Genomic DNA, 22,663 nt, shown 5'->3' with positions numbered 1-22,663 from the left:
TCATTCAACATGGGCATGAAAAAGCAGCCTGACACCTACCTGCAACAAGGCTCCCAGGAGAGATGCCACTGCAGCCATAGCGATGCAGACTCCGCCATAAAACAGGCCTGTGTGGGAAAGGCAGAATGATGCGTAAATCTGCCAAAGTTTGAAAATCACTGATGGAAATGTTTCCATCTAACTCAGCATGGCCCCTGACATCCCCAAAACAAACCTGCTAGTATCTGGGGTTTTCTAAGAGAGCCTGAATTGGCCAAAAGGTCAGGTTTCTGTTTACATTAAGAGGAGATCATGCAAACTTGTCAAAATCCTCTTCCTGTATATTACTAAAGATTAGTCACTAAATGACAGCCATGGATTAGCCATAGTGGCAACACCACATGTATTGCTCATATTTCTCAGCTAATCTCCTGTGTCGTAGTCCTTATTTTGAGGGAATGATATTTGCTTCTCAATCTAAAGTCTTTGTAACAAGAAAGTAAATGCTGGCACATTACTGGGAGCTGGTGCCGTGACAAAGAACATCCTGGGTCACCAGGACATAGTGTTTCTTCCTAGGGCCCATAACACAGGCTTATTTGGGTTTTTTCCACCCCTGCTGAATTTCACTGCACAAGCAATAAGTTAACTTCACTGTATAATGTGATATGTCAGGCAACTCATGACAAGACCAACAATAATTTTGGCATAAACATTGTTTGCAATAATGTTTAAGAAACTGCTCTCAGGTGAAAATATTTAATGCTTGTCACCTGCCACCAGTCTGCTGTGCTCACTGGTGTGGGCTATGACACCATGTTGGGACTGTGGTTTTTCCACGCTTACTACAAACATTGCCTCGGGCTACACCTGCAGCTGGTTGCAGACAGTACAACTAGCAGAGATGGCAATCGTGCTTCAGAGATTTAAACCATCTGCTCAGCCTAGTTCTGACCCTCTTCTTTGAGTTACATTAAACAGAGGAGCTAAACAGACTGAGGATCTGAGAGTATATCAGAGAAGACGTGAAGCTTCTTGTTCTCTGGAATGTTATTGGGACACAATGCTATTGCTCGTGTTATCACTCAGTTCAAAAGGTTTGTTACAAAATTGTTTCCTATGCTTCTCATTTTTGACAGAAGAAAGAAAAATAACAGGTGTTTCAGTCTGAGACATTTGGCTTTGTAGTATTGCGAATCAATATTGAATACAGATGCAGTGCATCTTTCCTGCTTAAAGATCAAACAAGATGGCTTCTTTTTTTTTCCTTACGCTCACTTGAAATAGCTTGTCCCCCATTCTGTGTAAAACCTGCACAGCTCATCTCACCTCCCCCAAGTATTTCACCAAAGTAGTCCTATTGGTGTGAATCCACTTAGTCCTGATTTACACTGCCGCCAGCGAGATCTTAATCGAGCCCTCACTTTGTACAGCAAAAGTGGAAAAGGTATTTTCCAGACATACTCATCCCCATGGAAATCCATGACAACTTCTTTTCAGAGAGGGATTTGAAGTACGGTCTAATGAGGTCTTCAACAGTCACGGCAGCCAGAGCATTGATGCTGGAGGACACGGTACTAGAGAAGGCAAGATTTATACAATTTTTTTATCTTAGAAGCTGAAATCGTAGATAACAGATGGGTTACTGGCAGAGAGAAACCGCCACTGTCTAGAACAGTGTCAGAAAACTAATTTAACTGCTGTATTGGTTGAAATAACTTAGTATTCCAGGTGACGCAGTTAACAGCTTACAAAAGGTTTTTTAAAATAATTGCTCTTAGTGAAGACAAGGCAAATCTTGATGCAAAGACGGGCCTGGAGAAGTCAATGAAAATATCTATTACGTGTGGCTAAGCCGTAAACACTACTGGTATACGTGATACCTTCACAAATGATCTACACAGTACATATCTGGGTAGGTAAAATTCCTACATGCTGGTCACTGATTACTTTGAATGCACTCTCAGAGGAGGATTCAGATAATCTAATTATAGTCATCTAAAAATTAGGCGTCTAGTCCAAACTGAACTATTCCAGGCTCCCTATGGGGTCAGAAAAACCAGCACTCCTAAGGCACAAAGCCAGTCAGGTGATCTCATGTCTATGTGTACCTTGCTCACACAAGCCACCACCTTTTCCTCAGTGTGAAAAACAAATATCCTGGCTCTTGCCTCTATTTGTGTAGCTACAAGTACTCAGAACAAAAAAATTATTCTGGTGTCACATTCTTAAGTTTCCTCATTTTTATCTGCTTACTACTGTTCAGAGCCTTCCTCGAGAGAGGTGATGTTTCTTAAAAAGAAGCTCCTTGGGAAAGCTGAACAAAACACTCCCCACTATGGGATAGAAGGGGATTGATTTGTCTCCTTCAGTAAAAATACAGAGTGATTGTTGTTTTCATGGGGTTCATTCGAGACAATTGGAAGTCCAGGAACTCTTTTGTAAACAAGACTCTAAAGATCAGGGATGAGGAAAGGGAGATGGCTTTAAAGTTATGCAGGTTTGAAACTGGAAAATTAAAGATAAGCAGTAGGAAATTCTCCCAAACTGTAGCTCTTTTGTGTAAACACCCATTTATAATACTTAAAAATTCCTATAGCAGAGGGGCTTTAAAAGCACAAAGAAGAGCATTTGTTAGAGCCGTACATTGCGTGTGACTAGCTGTTTCCTCACGTTGCTAGTAGGGAACTCCAAAGAGCTTTGAGTCCTAGGACCTCAGAGAGCCACTGTTAGAAACTATGGATTTTTAAGCTGCATCAGCAAAGATCTTATAGTGCTTTTTTTAAAATTAGCTAGACAAAGAAATGAAATGCAAAAATGTTATTATAAAAGCAACTTTAGCTGTAACGAAAAAGACACTAGGTTCCAAATTATTAAATTACCTTAATGTCCCACTGTAGGCACTAGCCACAAAAAGCCCTGGCACTCCTGGAAAATCGTGGAGAATGTCCAGCACTAGGTATGGCATTAGCTGAAAAATCCAGAGAGTAAGAAATATTACTATCTCACCCTACTTCTTTTTGTCACTGTATTATTTTTGTTATACCCTTCTCACTGGCATTCTGCCCAGCTGTTCTGATTTTGAATGTCCCACCTTGCACTATTTATTAGTTTTCTACAGAGAAAACCAATCCTAAAACATCCACTTGAGATAAAGCAAGGTCTGTTTAGACCATCCAGCAGAGGTGAGCACACAGCCGTGCCGTCAGGCTTAGTTTCCAGTGGCGATGGTATAGGAAGCTAGCGCTGGGCAGCAGGTAGTCTGTATTGTACGTCGCTCCGTTGGGCTCGGGTGCTGCAGTAGATGCTCAGGTCTGCTGCTGACTCCACAAAAAGGTTTTTAGATACAGGCCAATAACCTCAGGGTACTTGAGAACAATTTCCTTATTGGAAACCATGTGTCATTTGTTGACCTTTGCATGATCTGAGTGCTGGAAAGAGATAGGAATTTTAAGATTTTTCTTCCTGTGAACCATTTTTTTCACAGACAAGTCGGTCTTTTTAGTATCTTGCTTCCAGTTTCCACCAAAAGAATTTGACTGACAGGAACAACTTAATTTCCTTTGGGTTTTCACCTTGGCTTTCCGTATCTCATTTTATTCTACCCTTAAAGACCAGGTGGTCCTGCCTCAGGTACTCCGTTGTCTGTACTCTTCTCCTGGCTTTCCAGCTATCGTCCATGGGGTGTTATCCAGAGCCTGTGATTATAGCCCAGGCATAAACATACAAAAAAAAGACTTGCATGATTTTCTTGGGCCCTGACTCTGGTCGGTCTATGGGCTCCCAGAGCTCTTGTTCCTCAGGTAAATGTGCTGCTCGGGGCCTGTTTAGGGAGAGGCTGTCATCAGTTATAAGGTGGTTTTTCCACAACGCGGTTTGATTGCCCAGCTCTCCTCCGAAGGAGGGGAGGATGCGCCATCGCTCGTGAAGAACTGCCTGCTGGTAGCCTTCTTCCAGGTGTCTGCTTCGGGCACGATTACGTTTCGAATCTGAAAAGGCTTTCGCCTCCCTTGGCGCAGAGCAGTTTAGGTCGGGTGATATAAAGCAGCTCACTAGGGCCTGCAGTCCCTCGCGCTTTTCCCCTCGCTTCTCTCTGAAGCCCCGTTTCACGCAAGGCTGGCACTCCATTTTGGGGTGAAAAACCCAAATACCCGCACAGGTGGGTGGACCGAGCTCTCTCCACACGGCCGCTCTCCCTGCCGCCCTCCTCACCTGGCGCTGACAGACCCGCAGCGCCGGGACTACACAGTGCCGGGGACGGGTCTGCCGCCTTCTCCAGGGTGTTCCCTCCCGCCATGCTCTCAGCTTAATCTGCCAGCGTTAGCCTCGCCTGATACGGGACTCGGGCACGTCCTTATTCGTGACCCCCCCCGGTTGTTACGGCTGCGGAGGAGGAATGCCCCCTCACCGCCCGCCCCTGAAAGACGTGACCTCACCTGGTCGAGCGCCGACACCTGCTTTGCCGTCCACGGGTCGCAGTCCTTGTAGATGGAGTAGAGGGCCAGGCCGCACAGCACCGCGCAGGCCAGGATCGCCCAGAGGCCCACCAGGTTGATGTAGAGCGACCTGCGCCAAGACGGACGGACAACGCCGCGTTAGAGCTCGACGTCCCGCGAGACCCCCCCGGGGACAAGCGAGCAAGCGTCGTGCCAGCGCCGAGGAGACCTTCCCGGTCGGTGGCTGCCCGCTGGAGAGGGAGTCACGGTACGTGGCTCCCAGCATTTCACCTGGTGTGAGAGCGCGTTCTTAAATATGGGAAAATTACGCTTCTGGTTTCGGAGGTGCGGTCTGAGTGCCCGTCCCCCGACAAAGGCTGCTCGGGTGGCGACGGGAGCGATGTGGCAATCCCCGCGTTTCGGCATGTGTGCCGGTTTTACGTCGCAGGTGGACGGCAAGAAGACCCTCTTCCCCCCTTGCCGCACCTCTTGGTAAAGACAAACCCCAGACGGATTGGCAAGGCAGGGAGCCCCAGACCAAAGTGTGGGTTAAAAGTCGGCACCAGCACTCCTCGGCTTCTGGAGCTGCAGTGCCACACTGACACGATGCTGGAGTTGCCCTCGTAAAGCAACAAATCCCCCATTTCCCCCCCAGGACACTCTCCACTGAAGGCAGCAACGAGGACCTGGGACCTGGTCTGGAGCCACCTACAGCTGCCACTGACAGAGAGCAGGGGGCTGCCACCGGCCCTGGGGCTTCCCCTTTAGTAATTAAACAACTTGGAGCCTGGTATGGTCCAGTAACCCCATGGCCTCCCCACGGCCAGACGGGAGCTTCAGCTAACAATGAGAGCAGAAACGCGTTTTCGTCAGGCGTTAATGCTACTTTTGCCACACGCAACAGGCAGCCTCTATTGGCAGTGAAAAACAAGTTGTTCTCCTCACCCAGTGAGGAATTTTCCCTTCCATCTAACTACGCTGTCTTCTCAAATGTTTCTCAGCTCTTGATAACTCCTGGGTCACAAAGTTCTTCTCACCTAGGGTGGTCAGTTCAAGCAAACACACCCACCTGGAGCTTGGCCTTGAAAAAAAGCATTTCTTTCCCGGCAGCTGCCTCTCCGTTATCTGTGTACCATCAGCCAACAGTGATTTAACTGCCTGATTGATAGATCACACACCCTGGACCTGTGCCAACTGCTAAGACCTCTGCTGGGAGAACCTTTGGTTTCTGAGCCAATATATTCATGCTTGCAGTGCTTCAGGAGGCCTTTTAGTGCTTTCAGTTCCCAAGAAGGTAAGGGGCACCAGCCTTTGGCCTGCTCTAGAGGACCATCAGGATGAATGAAGAAGTAAACCTGCCTTTATAGGCCTCATTAGGCATTGAAATGGACATTTTTTCAGAAAGGCGTAATGTAGATTAACTGGTTGAACTATCAGGTTCATACTATAGAAAAATTATTGACAAGCACAATGTAAACTCTTGAAAAAGACCTACATAAATAAAAGCTGATTTACACATAGTAGGGGAAACTCTGCATTTATGCTTTGTATTTGCAATTAGGGGTGGTCTAAACACAGAACCAGCAGCGCCTTACATTTCTCTCTAGACTCATTTAGTAAAAATGAAGTGGTCCTCTTCTTATAGATGCTTACCTATTGGTTGGATGTCTTGCATCCATTTAGCTGAAGCCGTTCCTGCATTGGCATAATCTACCTTGATATAAGGCACTCACTCAGAAGCTGATTTAGCACAAAATTTAACCAATGAGTTAAATCAATCAAACTCTTTTGAACAGCTGTAATAGCAGTATTAGCCTAGAGCCTGTAGTGAAGATTAGAAAGTCAAGAGGAACACGTGGAAGCAAAAGAAATTGTTTGTCTGAATCTAGCAATTCTTGTTTTCAGACTGCGTCAGTGTTTGCCAGTGAAAAGAAAGCTGGTTTTTTTCCTTCTGATGTACATCCCAGCTTATGGTACACCCCATGAGTAAGCGCTGGAGTATAGTAATTGTAGCACTATTGGCAGGAGGTGTTCCCATTAATTCTGGGTGTAACGTGGGGTGGAGTTTGGGTGAAGTAGGCACTGTGACCGCGCAAGGCTTATTTTCAGTTGTTTGTTTCAGGCTGGCTCTAAGATTTTAGCCCTGAAACATACCAGATGATGACCTTGAAAGGAGAGAAAAATGTGTTAGTAGCCCATATTTTTCAGAAAGTGTAGCTCTCCTGCACTGAGTGCCTGTTATTGTTCATATATGAGCATTTTGTTCAAGTTGCCTAGTTACTGGTTACTGTTTGAGGATGACAGCATGTACTCCTACCTACTGGTGTGTTTCTTGAATGAGATGAAATCCTTTCCCAAAGCCTGAGAAAATTCCTATTTTTGTGCCACTGTTAAAGGCCTTCCCAAAATCTGCAACTTGGGATCTGTGAAAGAATTATTTTCTCAGCTCTGATTTATTATTTTGCTGTCTCTTATAAAGCCTTACAGTAAGTGCCACAGGGGTACAAAACCCTATTACTTTGACCTGATGACATTTTACACTTCTATGTACAGGATAAATGGCACTAAGAGGTGCAGGCCACCAATGTGACTTGCCAGATGTGTCTAATTACATTTGCAAATGAACTAGTCACCACAGAATGGCAGTGTTTATAGTTGTGACAAGCTACAACCATTATACAAAATGATTTCTCCATGCAGGGGAAATACCCTGCACAAGTGAGGCAGAAGCAAGATGCCATGGAGTCCAACCACCCACGCCAGCAGGAGAGGACTCTGCTGATTAAGGCTGTGCCACTGCTAATATGGTATGAGCTATAAATCCCTTCCAAGCCCCTCCAGAACCAGATAGCCTCCAGTCCTGGTCAAAGCTGCTGCAACAGCTCAGAAAATCTGCCCAGAAGCTGCCATGGTGCCAGATTCCCCTTGGCCACACTCTGCTTCTGGGACACCCTGGAAGTGTCCCTCCTTACAAAGAGGGTAGGGAGGGTGCGAGAGAGGAGCACAGCCCTAAGTGGAGCAGGTGCTCGGGAAAAACAGTCTCCCTGGCACACAAATCTGGCACAATGTATGCAACTGTTTTCCTATACGCAATCATGCCAGGCAGCATTACAGATGTGGGATGCACCTCCTCTCTCTGCAGTGCCAAGAACCTGGAACCCAGCCACATGCCAGAGATTGCGGAGAAGCCACGTGGCGTGTTGGAGATGTGGCACTGTATGCTGGAGGTGTGGCTGATGGTGAGCATCAGCATATTCCTGTCTGCAGTGTAAATGGCTGAAAAGTAGATTTTCTTTATTGCCATAAACAAAATATTTCAGTTCTGAACTGGGCATGATTTTGTGGATATTTTGCTAACTTTATGAAGTGAAAGGCTTCATAAAATTCCTTCTCTGTATGTCACTGTATTATAGAATTTATAGGGACTACAGTTATGATGTGCTTTATGCATTTCTCCTATAAATGGACTTTATGAGCTTGCTAATAATTCTTAAATCCTGAGTTGTGAACTACTGGAATGAAACTAAAGATAAAGGTAAGATAATAGAGTTAGTAAATGTACTCTATTCTAGAGTAAAGGCTGATCAGAAATGTTTAAATTCAAGGAAAACAGAACTCTCTGCCAGTTTCCCTAGTGAATTCCTAGAAAAAAAAAGTCATGATTATTATGAAAACAAAATATATGATTCCTCAGCAATTGTATCACTGAATAAAACATTTCTGCACTTTCTCATGCCTATACTCATCGGTATGGAAAAATCTTTTAGTCTTTACTTATACAAAATTCCAACACAATGATTTAGGTTTAGCAGTGTAGCAATTCAAGATGTTGTCTCGATATGGCTTCAGCACAAGTACTGTATTATTTGGTCTTTAGGTTGCATATAAACTTTTAATGCAGCTATTTGTATGCAAGAATACTGGCACAGTAAAACATTCTGGCACAAAGTTCAATGTTATTGCAATTATATGTAATTCAAAACCCAGTATTTATTGTGCTGATTTGTCTTCTACCTGGTCCACAAAACAGAAAGCAAAAATTGTTACCCTTTACAAATGGTTTTTATAGACAAAAACCATTTCTTTAAATAAAATCTCCCTTATAAAGAACAGTCACTGCTCAATTCAGACATTAAGAGTTACTGTAGGCAGACTTACATTTTTGCATGGAACCTGCTTTTGCATGCAATGTATCTCTGCACTTGAGACTGGTTGACCCCATATATAGCAGTCCATGTGAAAGTCCCACCTATAACAATCGTCCAGAAGGTGTGCCTTTGCAAAGGATTGGGATCAAAGCTACAATGAGAGGGAAAAGAGAAAACAAATTCAGAATATGAAAATCTTCTCATTATGAGAAGACTGTAATGCCTAGGAGAAAAAAATTTCCCCATACTTGCTGTAATACAAACTCTCTTAATTTGGCCAGATTTTGAACATTCAGATACTCCAACTTTAAGTGAAATCACAGAAAGCAAATTTTAAAACTCAGAGCTGAAATCTGATCCAGTGAAACACTCTGATCTGTCCAAAGGTGAAGTTTAACTAACTTATTTGCCTATAAACTACAGTCTGAAGTAAAGCTGTATGATGCCTGTGACTGTTCTGATGAAACGATGCTCCAGTAAAAAGTCTAATATGCCTGCTTATCTAAAGGGACATCAGTGTAACATCAATATAAAGGTGTGTTTGCACGCCCAGCCTTTGGGGACAGGGCCTCTGTAAAACATTATGCTGGTTTAGCTCTAAGTGAATAACAAAGTTTAGATGGCCGTAAATATTTTTTTTTTTAAATCAATAAATGATACTTATCTTGGTGAACAATGTAATATTATTTCACCTATTACGTGCCTTTATTCCTTTTCTTTTTCCATCTGTGAACTCTATGATTGGGGGAAGAAGCAATGCAGCATAACCACTGCAAATCAGCCAAACATTGAAAAAAATGACCGTTCACAAGAAAAAGAAAATACCCACAGATGAATGATTTACTGAAGAACTCGGTGAAGAATTTTACAGAACAACCTGATTAATATTGTGAAATGATAGACAAAAGGCCAAAAGGTAATACTTGTCGCACTAAACTTTCACTAATAGCACTGGGTGAAGGTTCTCAGTGGAATCACCTATTCATCAAAAATACAATAACTTTTTTTTTTTTTTAACTTACATTGGTTTTTGAGTCAACACTGTCAGAATGAGTATTCTTGACCTTGCAAGATCATATTTCTAGGTTATGATTAGTTACAATAATGGAGGTTAAAATACTATTAAAACTACTTTTAATTTTTCTTTTAGGGAAAAGAACATTTCCCTTTTTCAGATTAGATAAAAAATATTATTTTCCCAGTTGTTTTGGTTCAGTAGCTTAAATGACAAATCAGCTGTTTGCAAATTGTAGGTATAAATGTGATTCTCCTCTCCTATTAACCATTCACTTTCAGTGGAATCCAAAATGTATCCTTAAAACACCTACTTGAAAAAATAAAAAGGGTTTTCTCTTTACAGGATTTTGCATGGTGTAAAACATAAAAAATATCCCTCAAACTAGGTAAGCTTGTTTAAAAATATATAAGAATTAGGTCACAACTCCTCCCCTCCTCCTCCTTCAGTGGCAATTTAATTTCACAATTAGTCACATAGGCTCTATTTGTAGGAATGAAGAGGGACATCATCTGCAAGTACAAACTCACTCCCAGAAGTTTAATCTTCCTCCGTAGTAGGAATCATTTACAATGCATCCAATTCCCTCCTGAACCACCACAGCTCGTATAATCACAGATGAAAATCCAGCGACCATGATTCCAACTTGGAAAACGTCTGTCCACACCACTGCCTTCAGACCACCCTGCATGAGGAACAGCACATATCAGGTACAACAGGGCAGCAGCACTCTTGCTTTGCACACACATTCAACTAAGAGAAATGTTACTATCCGTATTATGCATAATAGATTAATTTCATCTTCTTCTTTAATAGAAATAATTCTGTACTGGAGTGTTCAGGAATGCATCCTGGAACCTATTCAGGACATCCTGGCCCTTTTTTGAAGTGCACTAGAATTCACTTTGGCCATACACATAGTTTAATTCAGTATTTCCTCCATCACATAACCTGGTTCAGAAGCTTGTATCAAAAGATAAATTGGCAGACAGTGCTCAGCTTACATGTATACAGTACCACTAACTCCAGAAGGCATACCATTCATGTGAATAAAAATAAACATGATTTAATCCAACATATACAAATAAATTTGTCACTGAAGTTCCATTTAATAATTTCTAGACACTTGGTCAATTAACACTAATCTAAAGACCAATCTATCTGTTCATGTGGCACTTGCTATTTTCAGTGGCTCTATTCAATAACAGACAGGACTATTATAGTTGCAGTAAGCAGGTGCTTGACAAATTACACAGCTAAACACTACTAGATGAGAAGAAAAATCACAGGAGGATTTTTAGGAAGGGAAATCTATCTTCTTGATGTTCTTTCAGCAACAACAGAAGTTTGAATGTATCAAAACAGAAAAGGTTTGAGTCACATAGTGGCTACCTTTGCATCCAGAGAAGTCCCTGGGTGAATATGGCCCTGTGGCTACAGCTACGCTGTGAAATGTACTCCCATGGGGTAACCCAGTTATTAGGCTACTTTTCAATACATTCCATATTTGATGTGATTGGTGAAAGGAACAGAATTTTTTCTCAGCCAAAGGGCCCACGTACCAGTGTGCAGTAGAAAGTGCAGACCACACCAGTTGCCACCACTGCACCCCACAAGTCAAAGCCAGTGACTGAAAAAGAGGGAAATGGCACCAGTGTGAATGACGCATTGGGGACAAAAAACTGAAGGTCGATTTTTCACCCTGAATCTGGTTGTTGAAAAAAACTAGAAATAAGTTAAATGCAAAAGTAGGAGGTAAAAATGGCAATGAAAAGATTAGTGGGTCTATACTGGAGGATTCACCCTAACCAGTTCTAAAAATGAAACAGTTGTTACAGAGATTGGAAAGTGCTAAAAAGTTAGATATATTTCAGGATCTAAGCAGCTATTTGTCTTTAACGTGAACGCTGCCAAACAACGCATCCAATATGTTTGTAGGCCCCAACTCAGGAAGGTTTTAAAACACATGTCCTTCCTCGAAGCGCTTGGGTGGTCCCACAGAGTCCTTAGGCAGGGATTTAAGCAAGTAAACAGCATGGCGACGCTCCACGGATGCAAGGTGCTTCAAGCATGGTCTGAAAGAAATGTCTCAGACTAAAAGCCTTTCTTTTATTCTTCTTTCTCTTAGGGAAACATGATAGTATGTCTATGCCAGACAACACTGTGCTGTAGCTGGCGTACAGGCTGTCACTGCCGCAGCTTGGCACGCTCTCGTGGCACCAGGCAGGGTGCTCGGGGGCTTCCCGACAGATAGCTCAGGCTAATGAGAACTGCTGCAACAAAGCTAATGAAAAACATTGCTTCCAGTTGGGAGCCAGCTAGGGCATAGCTTGGTTTAGCATGTATTTGCAGGGCAAATGTAAACATCAAGGACATAAAACCTGTGGGACTTACACACCGGAGGAGACCAATGCAGACAGCGTTGGGTTTTTTTCCTTTTTTTTTAGTGAACAAGCCAAAAAAAACCCCAATGAACACAACAATTGTGATTTTCATTCTAGCCAAAATGATTCATTTTTTATTTGCATTTTGTTATTGCCTTTTCTTGCCAAGTGGACAAATTAATTGTGTCAGTTTAAAAGTTTCATTTGGCTGCACATAAAAGCTTTTTTCCCCCTTTAAAAATAAATGCAGCTCATTTTCAAAGCAGAGAGTCATTTTGAAGTAGAAAATGGAAATATTTAATTTTCTAAATCTCACAACAAACATCTTAAGTTGACTATCTCTTTGCTGTTGATTTGGGTTTCCTGGCATAATGATAGGCCAAGTTAAAGAGTTCAAGGCAGCTCAAAACTACATTTACAGAACTTTTGCCTGGCTCTCCTCTTCAAGAAAAGCACTTAACCAGGGAAGTTAAATGTGTGTTTAGTCTCTGCATTGACTTCAAAATTTACTTAAGTCTTCTTAACTTTTCTGAATGTAGCCATTACATAAGGATATTGCATGAGAGGTAGAGTAAATGAGAGCAGGCTTTCCCCTTGAGACTCTTCTATAATTCCTTACAGGTAGGGATTAAGGGACTAGGATTACAAATGGGAGGCCTTCTATCAGAGTTCCCATCAGGAGCAACAGAAATCTCAGAAGACTTCACAGTCAAGCCTTGAGCTATATTTTTAGGTGTGCATTACCAAAAAAAAGCATATCAGTACTATATGCAGAAAAAATTATAACCGTAGAACAGTTGCAGTGTACTCATCTTACCTTGATTTAGTGCTAAAGCTGGAGCATAAATGACAATACCAGTGTATAAAGTCTAGAAGGGGAAAAAAGATATAAGATCAAAATAAATGTAAATTCCTGGAAAGGTGATAGCTTTCTGAGATTATTTCTTTTCAAGCATTTATGCAGTCTATATTTCCTAAATTCATAACTGTTGAGAAATAATTCCAATTGTTAGAAGATGAATGTCTGAGACAAACCAGCACTGCAGTCTCACAGGCTAGTGTTCTTAAAAATAAATACCAGGGACTCTTAAATACCAAATCCCTCTTCAGCTTCTCCTGGCCTTTATAATTAACTTATTTTATTGCTTTAAAACTGCAGTCATACAGCAGAAACAGGAGCAAAAGGACGTTGATGAGGTTTACGCACGGTTTGCCAAGGAATTTATTACAATTTATTTTCTCAGTCTTGGGATCAATATGCCTCTCAGTATGCAACTATAATGCATGTGAGTAAGAACAAAAAATACAGCATTAGTTAGTCATTATGGATAGCATTATAAGGAGTTACACTCCTGTAAGATGAAGCCATGCATGACTATCAGCAGGTTTGTATTTTCACCCAATACAGTAAAGATAGAGACAAATCAAGGAGCTACTCCATCCACTTTTGTGGGCATAATGGGATTCATACACTGATACTCTCTATAATTTCTTTGTGTATATTTTTAAATCCTGTTTGCTTTTTTACCACTCTCATTACTGTCTTGTACTAGTAGGACAAATTCAGCTGTGATGCGGTTCAGAGGAATACAGCTTGCAACGTGCAGACGACTTCTGTGAAGGTCAGTGGTCTTGATTCAAAGGATCTAAATCACAGTCAGGTCCTGAGCTGACTTGCATCAGCTTTCCATGGCTGAGCTCTTCTGACTACCTGATTTACAGGGGTGGGACTTGGGCATGGAAAAGCAGCAGAATCAGATGTCATCCAGCTTTCAGCAAGCCTTTGCCCTTCCCGCGAGTGTGGAGTCTGCCCTAGGCACAGGTGGTAAACCAGAGCAGGATGGCTAACAGCTGGACTACTCGCTGTGGCTTTCGAGCAGGTCAAATTCAGTCCCTGTGGTGGAGCTCTACCACGTGCCCAGCAGCTATACTGGGGAGAGAGCCAAGAGGTAACTGGAGTGAGCTGTAATCCAACTATGGGAGGAAATTAGTATGGAGGGGCTGCTTCACCCAGCATGACCGGGTTGCCCTGGCCCCCTGCTGCACACCTGCTACAAGCACATGCCAGCAAGGATGGTGGGGCCCTTGGGAAAATAGTTATTCCTACCTGTGTACCACTCCCCGCCTGTGTGTGCGCATGTTTGTTTCTCTCGGTGCCGTGAGTCCTCTCTAGGTTTTCCTATATAGCTTGTGTGCCAAGAAAGCTGCCAGTCCTGACCAGTCCCTGGTGAATGTCTCCTCAGAACTAGCTGCATCACTTCACAGCCAACTGCTGACACTTGTCACACCCAGTCAATGTTTGACTTGCTGTCCAGACAGTGACTGTCAGCGTGTGCTGCTGAATCATAGAATGGTTTGGGTGGGAAGGGTCCTTTAAAGATCATCTAGTCTGTGTCCCTGCCTGGGACAGGGACATCTTCCACTAGACCAGGTTGCTCAAAGCCCCATCCAACCTGACCTTGAACACTCCCAGGGATGGGGCAGCCACAACTTCTCTGGGCAACCTGGTCCAGTGTCCCACCACCCTCACTGCAAAAAATTTCTTCCTTATGTCTACTCTAAATCTACCCTCTTTCAGTTTAAAAGCATTACCTCTTGTCCTGTCACTACAGGCCTTGGTAAAAAATCTCTCTCCGCCTTTCTCATAAGCCCCCTTTATATATTGAATGGCTGCAATAAGGTCTCCCCACAGCCTTCTCTTCTCCAGGTTGAACAATTCCAACTCTCTCAGCCTTTCCTCATAGGAGAGGTGCTCCATCCCTCTGATAGTTTTTGTGGCCCTCCTCTGGACCTGCTGCAACATCCCCCAGGATGTACTGATATTGGGGATTGCCCCGACCCACGTGCGGGACCTTGCACTTGGCCTTGTTGAACTTCATGAAGTTCACATGGGCCCACTCCTCCAGCCTGTAAAAGTACCTCTGGATGGCATCCCTCCCCTCTAGCGAATCAGCTGCACCACTCAGCTTGGTGTCATCCACAGACTTGCTGAGGGTGCACTCCATCCTACTATCTATGTCATTGATGAAGATATTAAACAGTATTGGTCCCAGTACAGACCCTTGAAGGACACCACTCATTACTGGTTTCCATTAGGACATTTAGCTGTTGACTGCAACTCTTTGGACGCAACCATCCAGCCAATTCCTTATCCATCTAATAGTCCATCAGTCAAACCCGTATCTCTCCAAGCCTGCTAATTCAGGGATTCAGCATGAGAAAGTGGCTTTCTCATACACAGCAAACAAGTGCCAGGCGCTTTGAACCACCAGAAATTAAAATTTGTCACAAGTATGATCACATTTTTGTGTAAATTAAAACAGGACTGATGATACAATCTTTCCACTTCTTCAGTAGTTTTTCAGGTTGTATTACTACATATCCTTTTTTTTTTCTTCGTTTAAACACATGCCAATATTCACAGAACAGTTAAAATTACACCATTAAAATCTTGGCGGGGGGGGGGGGCTTTCCTCACTATTCTTTTCATTATTCAGGTTAAGTTGTTAGTGATTGGCACAGAAAGACACGTATAGATCTTTAGTTAATTTCCTTGAGCATGTATTTAAGTTGTATAGAATTATTTTTCTGATCTTTGCAAGCAAAGATTATGCTTGGCTTGTTCCAACTTACGCAACTGTGATGTCTTCATATTTGCTCATGAAGCAGTGTCAGGATTGACACGTGCTAGCACTCTACTTTTCCTGTGGGCTTGCATATCTATAAATGTCAGCTAAGCAGCACTGTTCAAATAAGTAATTAGCACTGCATTGACCATCACCCTAGCAGTGCAAGTGTGATTGCCCTGTAACTCCTTGTGTGTCTTAAAAATACAAAAACTGGCAAAAAGCAAGCAGGTAACTTGAAAAGCTTTCTGATTGTATATTCATTCTTGCTTTGAATTCCCCAAAAAGTCCACTTCAAAATTGTGAAAAGGACACATTTTTATTTCTGGTGCATTTGGCACACGCTCACTGTACATTTAAAAGCTGTGGTCTCATATTGACTACCGCAGTGGGCTGGCTACAGCAAACTGCACCAACAATAATTTCAGGGACTGCTTTAGTTTAACATTCCCCAAGGCAGTAATTTGCTACTTCTCAGTTTGCAGACACCCAGGTTTTTTCCAGCAGTGGTGGTGCAAACCCTTGTGCAGTAAATGACAGCTCCTGACAGCTTGTTTTGTCACCTTTCACAGACCCTTGAGAATTAGTCAGACTCCCAGAATCCATGCACCAGAGGATGAAAACTGCCGCTGTAGATAATTGGGGCATGTTTACATTTTGAACCCATTGTGGGTTTCTCCAGCAAGCAGGCAAACGACTGCTCTTTGCACTGCTACCCTGCGGTGAAGGGTCGCTCGTCTCTTGGCATGGCACTGATGCCAAGTGATTGCTCTGGTTGCTCAACAATGAACACAGAGACCCAAGGGGCAGGTAGCCCAGCATCCGCTCCCCACCTCATTGCTTTGGAGCGGAAAGAGCTTTGTTGCTCCCACTCCCAGCCACCCGTGCGCTGTGGTAACCTCATCAACCATTCAGAGAAAACAGTTGTTACGCTAAGCTGAAGAATTGTGATGGCTACGAGGACTGCAGAACAGCTTTGAGGTTTACTTGCCGTTTGTATAATGAAGAGGATCGTTCCACAGAGTCGCAGGTATTTATTAAATCGAAGCTCTAAATACTGCAAAAGAGAATAAAACCCAAGTGTTTATAACGAGACTTGGCACTATTGATAGGACTAGAGTGAAGCAATGAGCAACACAGGAAGGGCATAGTGTCGTTTTTACATTTTCATGAATGGCCAAAGCTCCTAGTCACCTTGATTGATATCTCTTTCAACTTGAGTTGCTATTTTTTTACAAACCTCAGCACTGGGTAATAACACGCCAGCAAGTGAAGTAGACATAAGCTAGTAGTATACGATGGAGTCTGCAGAATGGAAACTGGTGCTACCCAGCTGCCCCAAGGCACTCAATAGACAAGGCGCTGTTCACCGTGACTTGGCAAAGACCAGCACATATTATCACAGAATCATTGAATATCCTGAGTTGGAAGGGACCCACGAGGATCATCGAGTCCAACTCCTGAATCTGCACAGGGCAACCTAAAAGTTCACAGTGACATACCAGCAAACCACAGAACCCACTCGCGTTGTGAAATCAGAGAGAAAAACATTACGGCTATTCCTAAGCCTTAGTCAATTTGGAAGCTCTGGCATTAAGTGTGGTTCCATCTGAACTGCTGCGAGAGATGACAGGTTTTCAGTGGTCAGCGGCACCCTCCATAGTATCCTCACCTGCACTGCCCAAAGCAGCTTGCCATATTCTACAGGTAGGTGGAAATCCAGCCTTTTGCAAAACAGGAACCCTCACTTTTCTATCTAGCCTGGGACAGCACAACCTCGGTATGAATTTGTCATGCTGTAGGGCAGGTTTCTTTCCACCATCTGTCCTAACAACCCTCTAGGGTGTGTGGCTGTACAAAAGGGATCTCCTTTGCCTGCCGGTCTGTTCAATTGACACAGACAAACACTGAAGTATCTCAAAGTGCTTACTCGTGAATTGAGCATTTAAAACGTGATCTGTGAGCATGTCCATGCAGGGAATCAGTGCTGAACCCCTGGATAGACACAAAAAGTTGTTTAATCTCTGAACTCTGTCCACAAATAGAAGATATATCTTTTATAGGTGCTTTACTCTGATTTAACCCCAAGATTATCAGTGCGTTTCCAGTCATAATTATAAGTCTTTATTTAAAAGAGCCCTATTTTAAATATCATCATAACTGACAGTCCAAAGATTAGTAGTTTAAAACACACTGGAAGCCACCAGAGATTTCTGTTGGTGAATTCTTATCTAAATCTACCAACAGAAGCCTTGTTTTCGGCCTCCAGTGCTGCAACGCCCCTGTTCAGTGTAATAAAATGCTAAAGACCAAAGTAGCTGGCCAAGGACTTTCACCTGCACCGATGCCCCCTTTCCCAATGTCCTCTGTGAAAAGAACAATTTGCCTCCAAATCTGCAGCTACGAACTATCTCCATGCAGGAAGATAAACAGGTTGCACAGACCTTCTCAGTCAGAAGAAAGTCCTGACAAGGTGCTTCCTCACCCCAAAACAGTCAGACTTGACCTGCGATTGTCCCACCACCCCAGGTGTCTCTGTGCCACTAGCTATAGCTTTAACTTACATGCTGAGCTGAAGTCCAGCCCAGCCACTTTTTGCTGGAACTCTTGCAGACACAGAGCACTTGCTGACCTCCCCGTATAAGCATAATGGAGAAGACATTCAGCAGTGTGAACAGCCTCAGGTGGAAAGGGTGTCTCCCCAAATCTCTAGGAACAGCACAAATATATACTCTGCTCGAGGGGGACATTCATGGCTGCACCTAAGCATAGAAACCTATCTGGAGGGAGCGTGATGTAAGAACTCTGGTTCCTATGTTAGATGCTCTTGCATTCTGCTCTTGGCATATTAATTATACATCATTAGCCACATGTCACCATCCAAGCTGCATGAGGATTAATCCACCTGCTGAACTGAGTATCGGGAGTGAGGAAAAAAATCTGGGCATGGTGCACAGCTCCTGAGCCAAGACAGCAGGGTTGAGCATCTCCTCTCTGCGAAGGCAGTGTGGGCAGACTTGGGGACAGAGCAGGTTGCAGCCTGCTCTTGGCATTGTGGAGATATGGGGCAGCACAGAGTGCAGGGGGATTTGGGGGAAGAGGCTGAGGGGAGACACATAGAAAGCAAGCATGAGAAGCCCCCCAGCTCCCTGAAGTCTGTGGAGAGGCTCCTTCCACTCCACCTTACCTCGTAGGTGCTGGTAATGCCCAACTTGTAGAAGACGGGCAGGAAGATCTCGGCGCTGCACAGCACCACCAGGCCATAGGTGATGGCGAAGATGCAGAAGATGGCACCGTAGCGGTAGATCTCGGCAGGGGTGCCCAGCACGGTGACCGCTGACATGAAGCTGGCGGTGAGGGAGAGCGCGACCGGGAGGGCGGTCATGCTGCGGCCCCCCATGAGGAAGTCCTTCGACGTCTTCTGGCCCCCTCCCTTGAAGGCGTAGTAGACCCCGATGACGGCCGAGACCAGCAGCATGGCCGCAAAGACCACATAGTCCCAGACGGTGAAGCTCCCCATGCTAGCGGAGGGACTCGCCCTTGGAGCCGAGGATCTGCCCCAAAATCAGAGGGGCAGCTGCTGTCCCCGCAGGGCCGGCACGGGGGGGGGGGGGGGGGCGCTGGTGCAGGAGGACGGGACCCCGCGGGTGTTCCGCGGTACCGTGCGCCCCGCCGGGGCAGGTGCGGAGCGGTGCGGAGCAGTGCGGTGCGCCCCGCCGGGGCAGATTCGGTGCGGAGCGGTGCGACCGGCCGGGGCAGGTGCGGAGCGGAGCGGTGTGGTGTGCCCCGCCGGGACAGGTGTGGTGCGGTGCACCGGGGTAGGTGCGGAGCGGTGCGGTGCGCCCCGCCGGCGCAGATTCGGTGAGGAGCGGTGCGGTGCGGTACGGTGCGCCCCGCCGGGGCAGGTGCGGAGCGGAGCGGTGCGGTAGGGTGCGCCCCGCCGGGGCCGGGAGCGGTGCGGAGCGGAGCGGTGCGGAGCGGAGCGGTGCGGAGCGGTGCGGTACGGTGCGCCCCGCCGGGGCCGGGAGAGGTGCGGTACGGAGCGGTGCGGTACGGTGCGCCCCGCCGGGGCAGGTGCGGAGCGGAGCGGTGCGGAGCGGTGCGGAGCGGTGCGCCCCGCGCCGGTGTCCGGGGCGCGGGGTGCGCCGGCAGCGGCAGCGCGAGTGGCGGAGCGGGGCCGGCGGGCGGGCCTTATACGGTGCCGGTGCCCGCTCCTCCCCGCGGCGGTGAGCGCCCCCGCGGAGCGGGAAGGGGGCGGCGATCCCCGCGGCGCGGCCCCGGCCCGGCCAGCCCGGGCTAATGCCGCCCGCCCCGTCCCGTCCCTGCGGGCAAGCCCGGAGGGGGGTTACGGCGCAAACGTGGGTCGCGGTGCGGGGTTTGGGGAGGGAGGACAGTTCCCCAGGACGGTATTTCCTACCCTGCTTCATTAGCCACCATCGCCCCTAACGAAGAAGAGGAAAGCGTGGTTTCATATACACATTTCTACGGGCTGAGCAGTCTGGAGGATAACTCGCTGAATCAGATCTCACGGCAGATTTGCCAAGGCGACCTGCAGAGCGTCGCAGTTATGAGATAGGGGAGCCCCACCACCTGCGCTGCGCTCGCGGAAGTTTTGCTAACGCTCTTCAACTAATCGCAGGGCCAAGAGTCAAAGTGCACAGGAATATCACAGATGAAGCTTCACGTATCTTACCCCCGGGGGACTGCATCAAAAACACCTATGGGATGCCAAGGCCACAGATGTCAAACGGCGGCAATGTGCCTCTTTCCATAGCTAGCAGCGCATCCAGACTAGCACAGCAAATACTACATTTGGCCACTTTGCCATATATTAGCAACCCCAGATGGGGGATTAAGGATGCCAAAGGTGACTAAGGTGGGCCTGACAGCAGCACACCTTGCAGCAGGGCTCAGTAGCTTCGCACGGCGGCTTTCCGACTTGAACTACGCATTGGCAAAGTGCTGTGCTGGAGGTGATTTCCTGGCACATCAGCACCAGTTTGAGGATAAAAATTCCTTCATGGCAGGTCGATGAGTCTCTTTCCTGCCCAGTCTCTCCTGGCTCTTAGCCACAGCTGGATTTGCTGGAAGCGGTCTTTGCTGCAAGTGTTCTGTGTTTAGCACGAGGCGCTCTGACCTGTTTCCATCTGACAGGTTTGAGACAGTTTTCAGCAGCCTTCCCTATCTTAGACAGAAATGATTGACCAGACACCCGACGGCCAAACCCAGCTCACAGAGCGCTTTTATCTCCATGGGACCTCTGGATTTGGCTGGCCATTTGTAGGTATTTCTGAGTGCATGCTGGAAGGCGGGGGCGCAGGTGGAAGTCCGGTCTGGCAGGGCTATAAGTTGAGCTGTGAAATCATGCCTGCGTTGGTCTGGTCTCTAGGTGCACACCTGGGAGCGCGAGTGTCCCTGAACATACAGAAGCTGGCCACTGTGGTGCAAGTGGCATGTCCTAATCTCACCACAGCAGGTTAGGGCGTCAGTCTCTCTTGCCCAATTACTCTTTAATTACTTATACAATGAGTAACAGCTTCCAGATATCCTGCTGAGGAAGAGCAAGAAAGAAACCTATGCTGTACCCCTACCAATTAGGCTATTGAGCTATTGATTATCTGAGGTTGTTGCCCTAATTTGCTGGCGGCTTTTGACCACATGAAAGATGAGAAACCCTCCCAGCAAAGCTTCAGTCAAAACCAGCACCTTCCCACACAGTGCAATGAACTGGTGTTGTCCAGCAAAAATACATGTTATCAAAAAGATTACTTGCTTTGTCACAGGAAGGACATAAGCAGCCTCCTGCCCAGACCCACAGCTTGTGCTGCTCAGCGCTCCATGCTCAGTGTCACTTGTTTGCACTCTTTCAGGTATTACGTTGCTCAAACTATTCAAACAATAACATGCATTTAAAGTATTAACTATATGGGATTAATGCCGTTTTGATTCTGCTTCTTTATCATCTTTGACATAATGTAAACACAGCAAGTGATAACATGTATTGGAAAACAAATCATGACTTAACTGAAATACAACAAGCTATGAGGAAATGCATGTCACTGTGGTTTCAGGTGGCATCTTTGATTCATTTCACAGGAGTGTTAAGCAAATTGTCTTTCAAACATCAGCATGAACAATACGGCAAGAAAGGCTGGATCCTCCCATTCAGGTCTTTCCGTCTTAGGAACCAGCAGCGAATCTGTACGATGCCCATGTCCTAAATCACAGTAAGTGGACCTGGAGAACAAGGCTAAATGTTTTTCTTCTGGATTTTTCACACTCAAAATCAAATTAGCTCCATGGAATATGGGGGGGCTTGTGCTGTGTAACAGAGACAGAACTGTGGGTGATTGCTTTTTCTCATTGCTGCAATAGATATTTAAAAGTCTTCCAAACTCAGAGAGTATATTTCATTTTTTCTTGTAGCATCTCTTCCCATCTCTGTCGGGTCTTATGTGGTCCCTCATCTCACTGGCTCTGTGACTCTATTCTTGTGAGATCCACTGGCATCAGTGGGATTTGATGTTTAATAGCAGGAAGTGTAAGATTCACATTTCTCCAGCACCCTCAAGTTAAAAAGGCTGTAAATCTGCCTAAACAAACCCCAGACTGCCCTATGGGGTCCAAACAGTTCCTTTCTCATGCTGATATTGGGCTCATCTCCATTACTGGACACCTCTGTGAGGTGTTACTGGAAGTGTCTGTATTGCTTGGAAGGACAGTCCCTGCCCGCTCCTTTTCATGTGGATGGGCCACAGCATTGGGGACCAGTGGGATGGGTTTCCTTCTATAGATGAGATAAATATATCAAGCCCTGCACTTAGAGAGATGCTGCCCACCTCTCAGAACTAAGTTGTGGGAACACACTTTGAGGGGTCTCCTGCTTGTAGGCAAATGTGGGCATGGGCAAAAGCAACTGGAAGTGAGGTGGGAGAGCACTGGAGGCCCAGTGAACGCTGTTTGGCAGTGCTGCAAGACCCTTTGCAATTTGCCCTGGCAGACTGGGAGCTCTCCAACTTCCAGTGATTCCTTGCTTGAGTGTGCAGATTCAGACTGTGTGGGGTTCAGCTGTACC

The 22,663-nt window shown here is 45.6% G+C and overlaps 1 protein-coding gene across 1 annotated transcript in view; it reads right to left on the bottom strand.

The window, feature by feature from the left end:
• SLC5A8 (solute carrier family 5 member 8) overlaps positions 1-19,550 on the bottom strand; it is a 29,721-nt gene extending 10,171 nt beyond the window's left edge. Inside the window, exons 1-10 of the mRNA XM_030002895.1 lie at positions 18,776-19,550; positions 16,580-16,645; positions 12,780-12,831; positions 11,141-11,208; positions 10,109-10,263; positions 8,574-8,714; positions 4,416-4,545; positions 2,862-2,950; positions 1,444-1,556; positions 40-107 (exon numbers count right to left, since the gene is read on the bottom strand). Coding sequence (XP_029858755.1) covers positions 40-107; positions 1,444-1,556; positions 2,862-2,950; positions 4,416-4,545; positions 8,574-8,714; positions 10,109-10,263; positions 11,141-11,208; positions 12,780-12,831; positions 16,580-16,645; positions 18,776-19,108 — 1,215 coding nt within the window. The 5' untranslated portion in view covers positions 19,109-19,550. The remainder of the gene's footprint in view (positions 1-39; positions 108-1,443; positions 1,557-2,861; positions 2,951-4,415; positions 4,546-8,573; positions 8,715-10,108; positions 10,264-11,140; positions 11,209-12,779; positions 12,832-16,579; positions 16,646-18,775) is intronic.
• Positions 19,551-22,663: the final 3,113 nt, after the last annotated feature.

The sequence above is a fragment of the Aquila chrysaetos genome, chromosome 26, assembly GCF_900496995.4.
Source record: "Aquila chrysaetos chrysaetos chromosome 26, bAquChr1.4, whole genome shotgun sequence".
In the NCBI taxonomy this organism is placed as follows: domain Eukaryota; kingdom Metazoa; phylum Chordata; class Aves; order Accipitriformes; family Accipitridae; genus Aquila; species Aquila chrysaetos.
The sequence above is the reverse complement of the archived record's forward strand: the minus strand, read 5'-3'. Positions and strand labels throughout refer to the sequence as shown.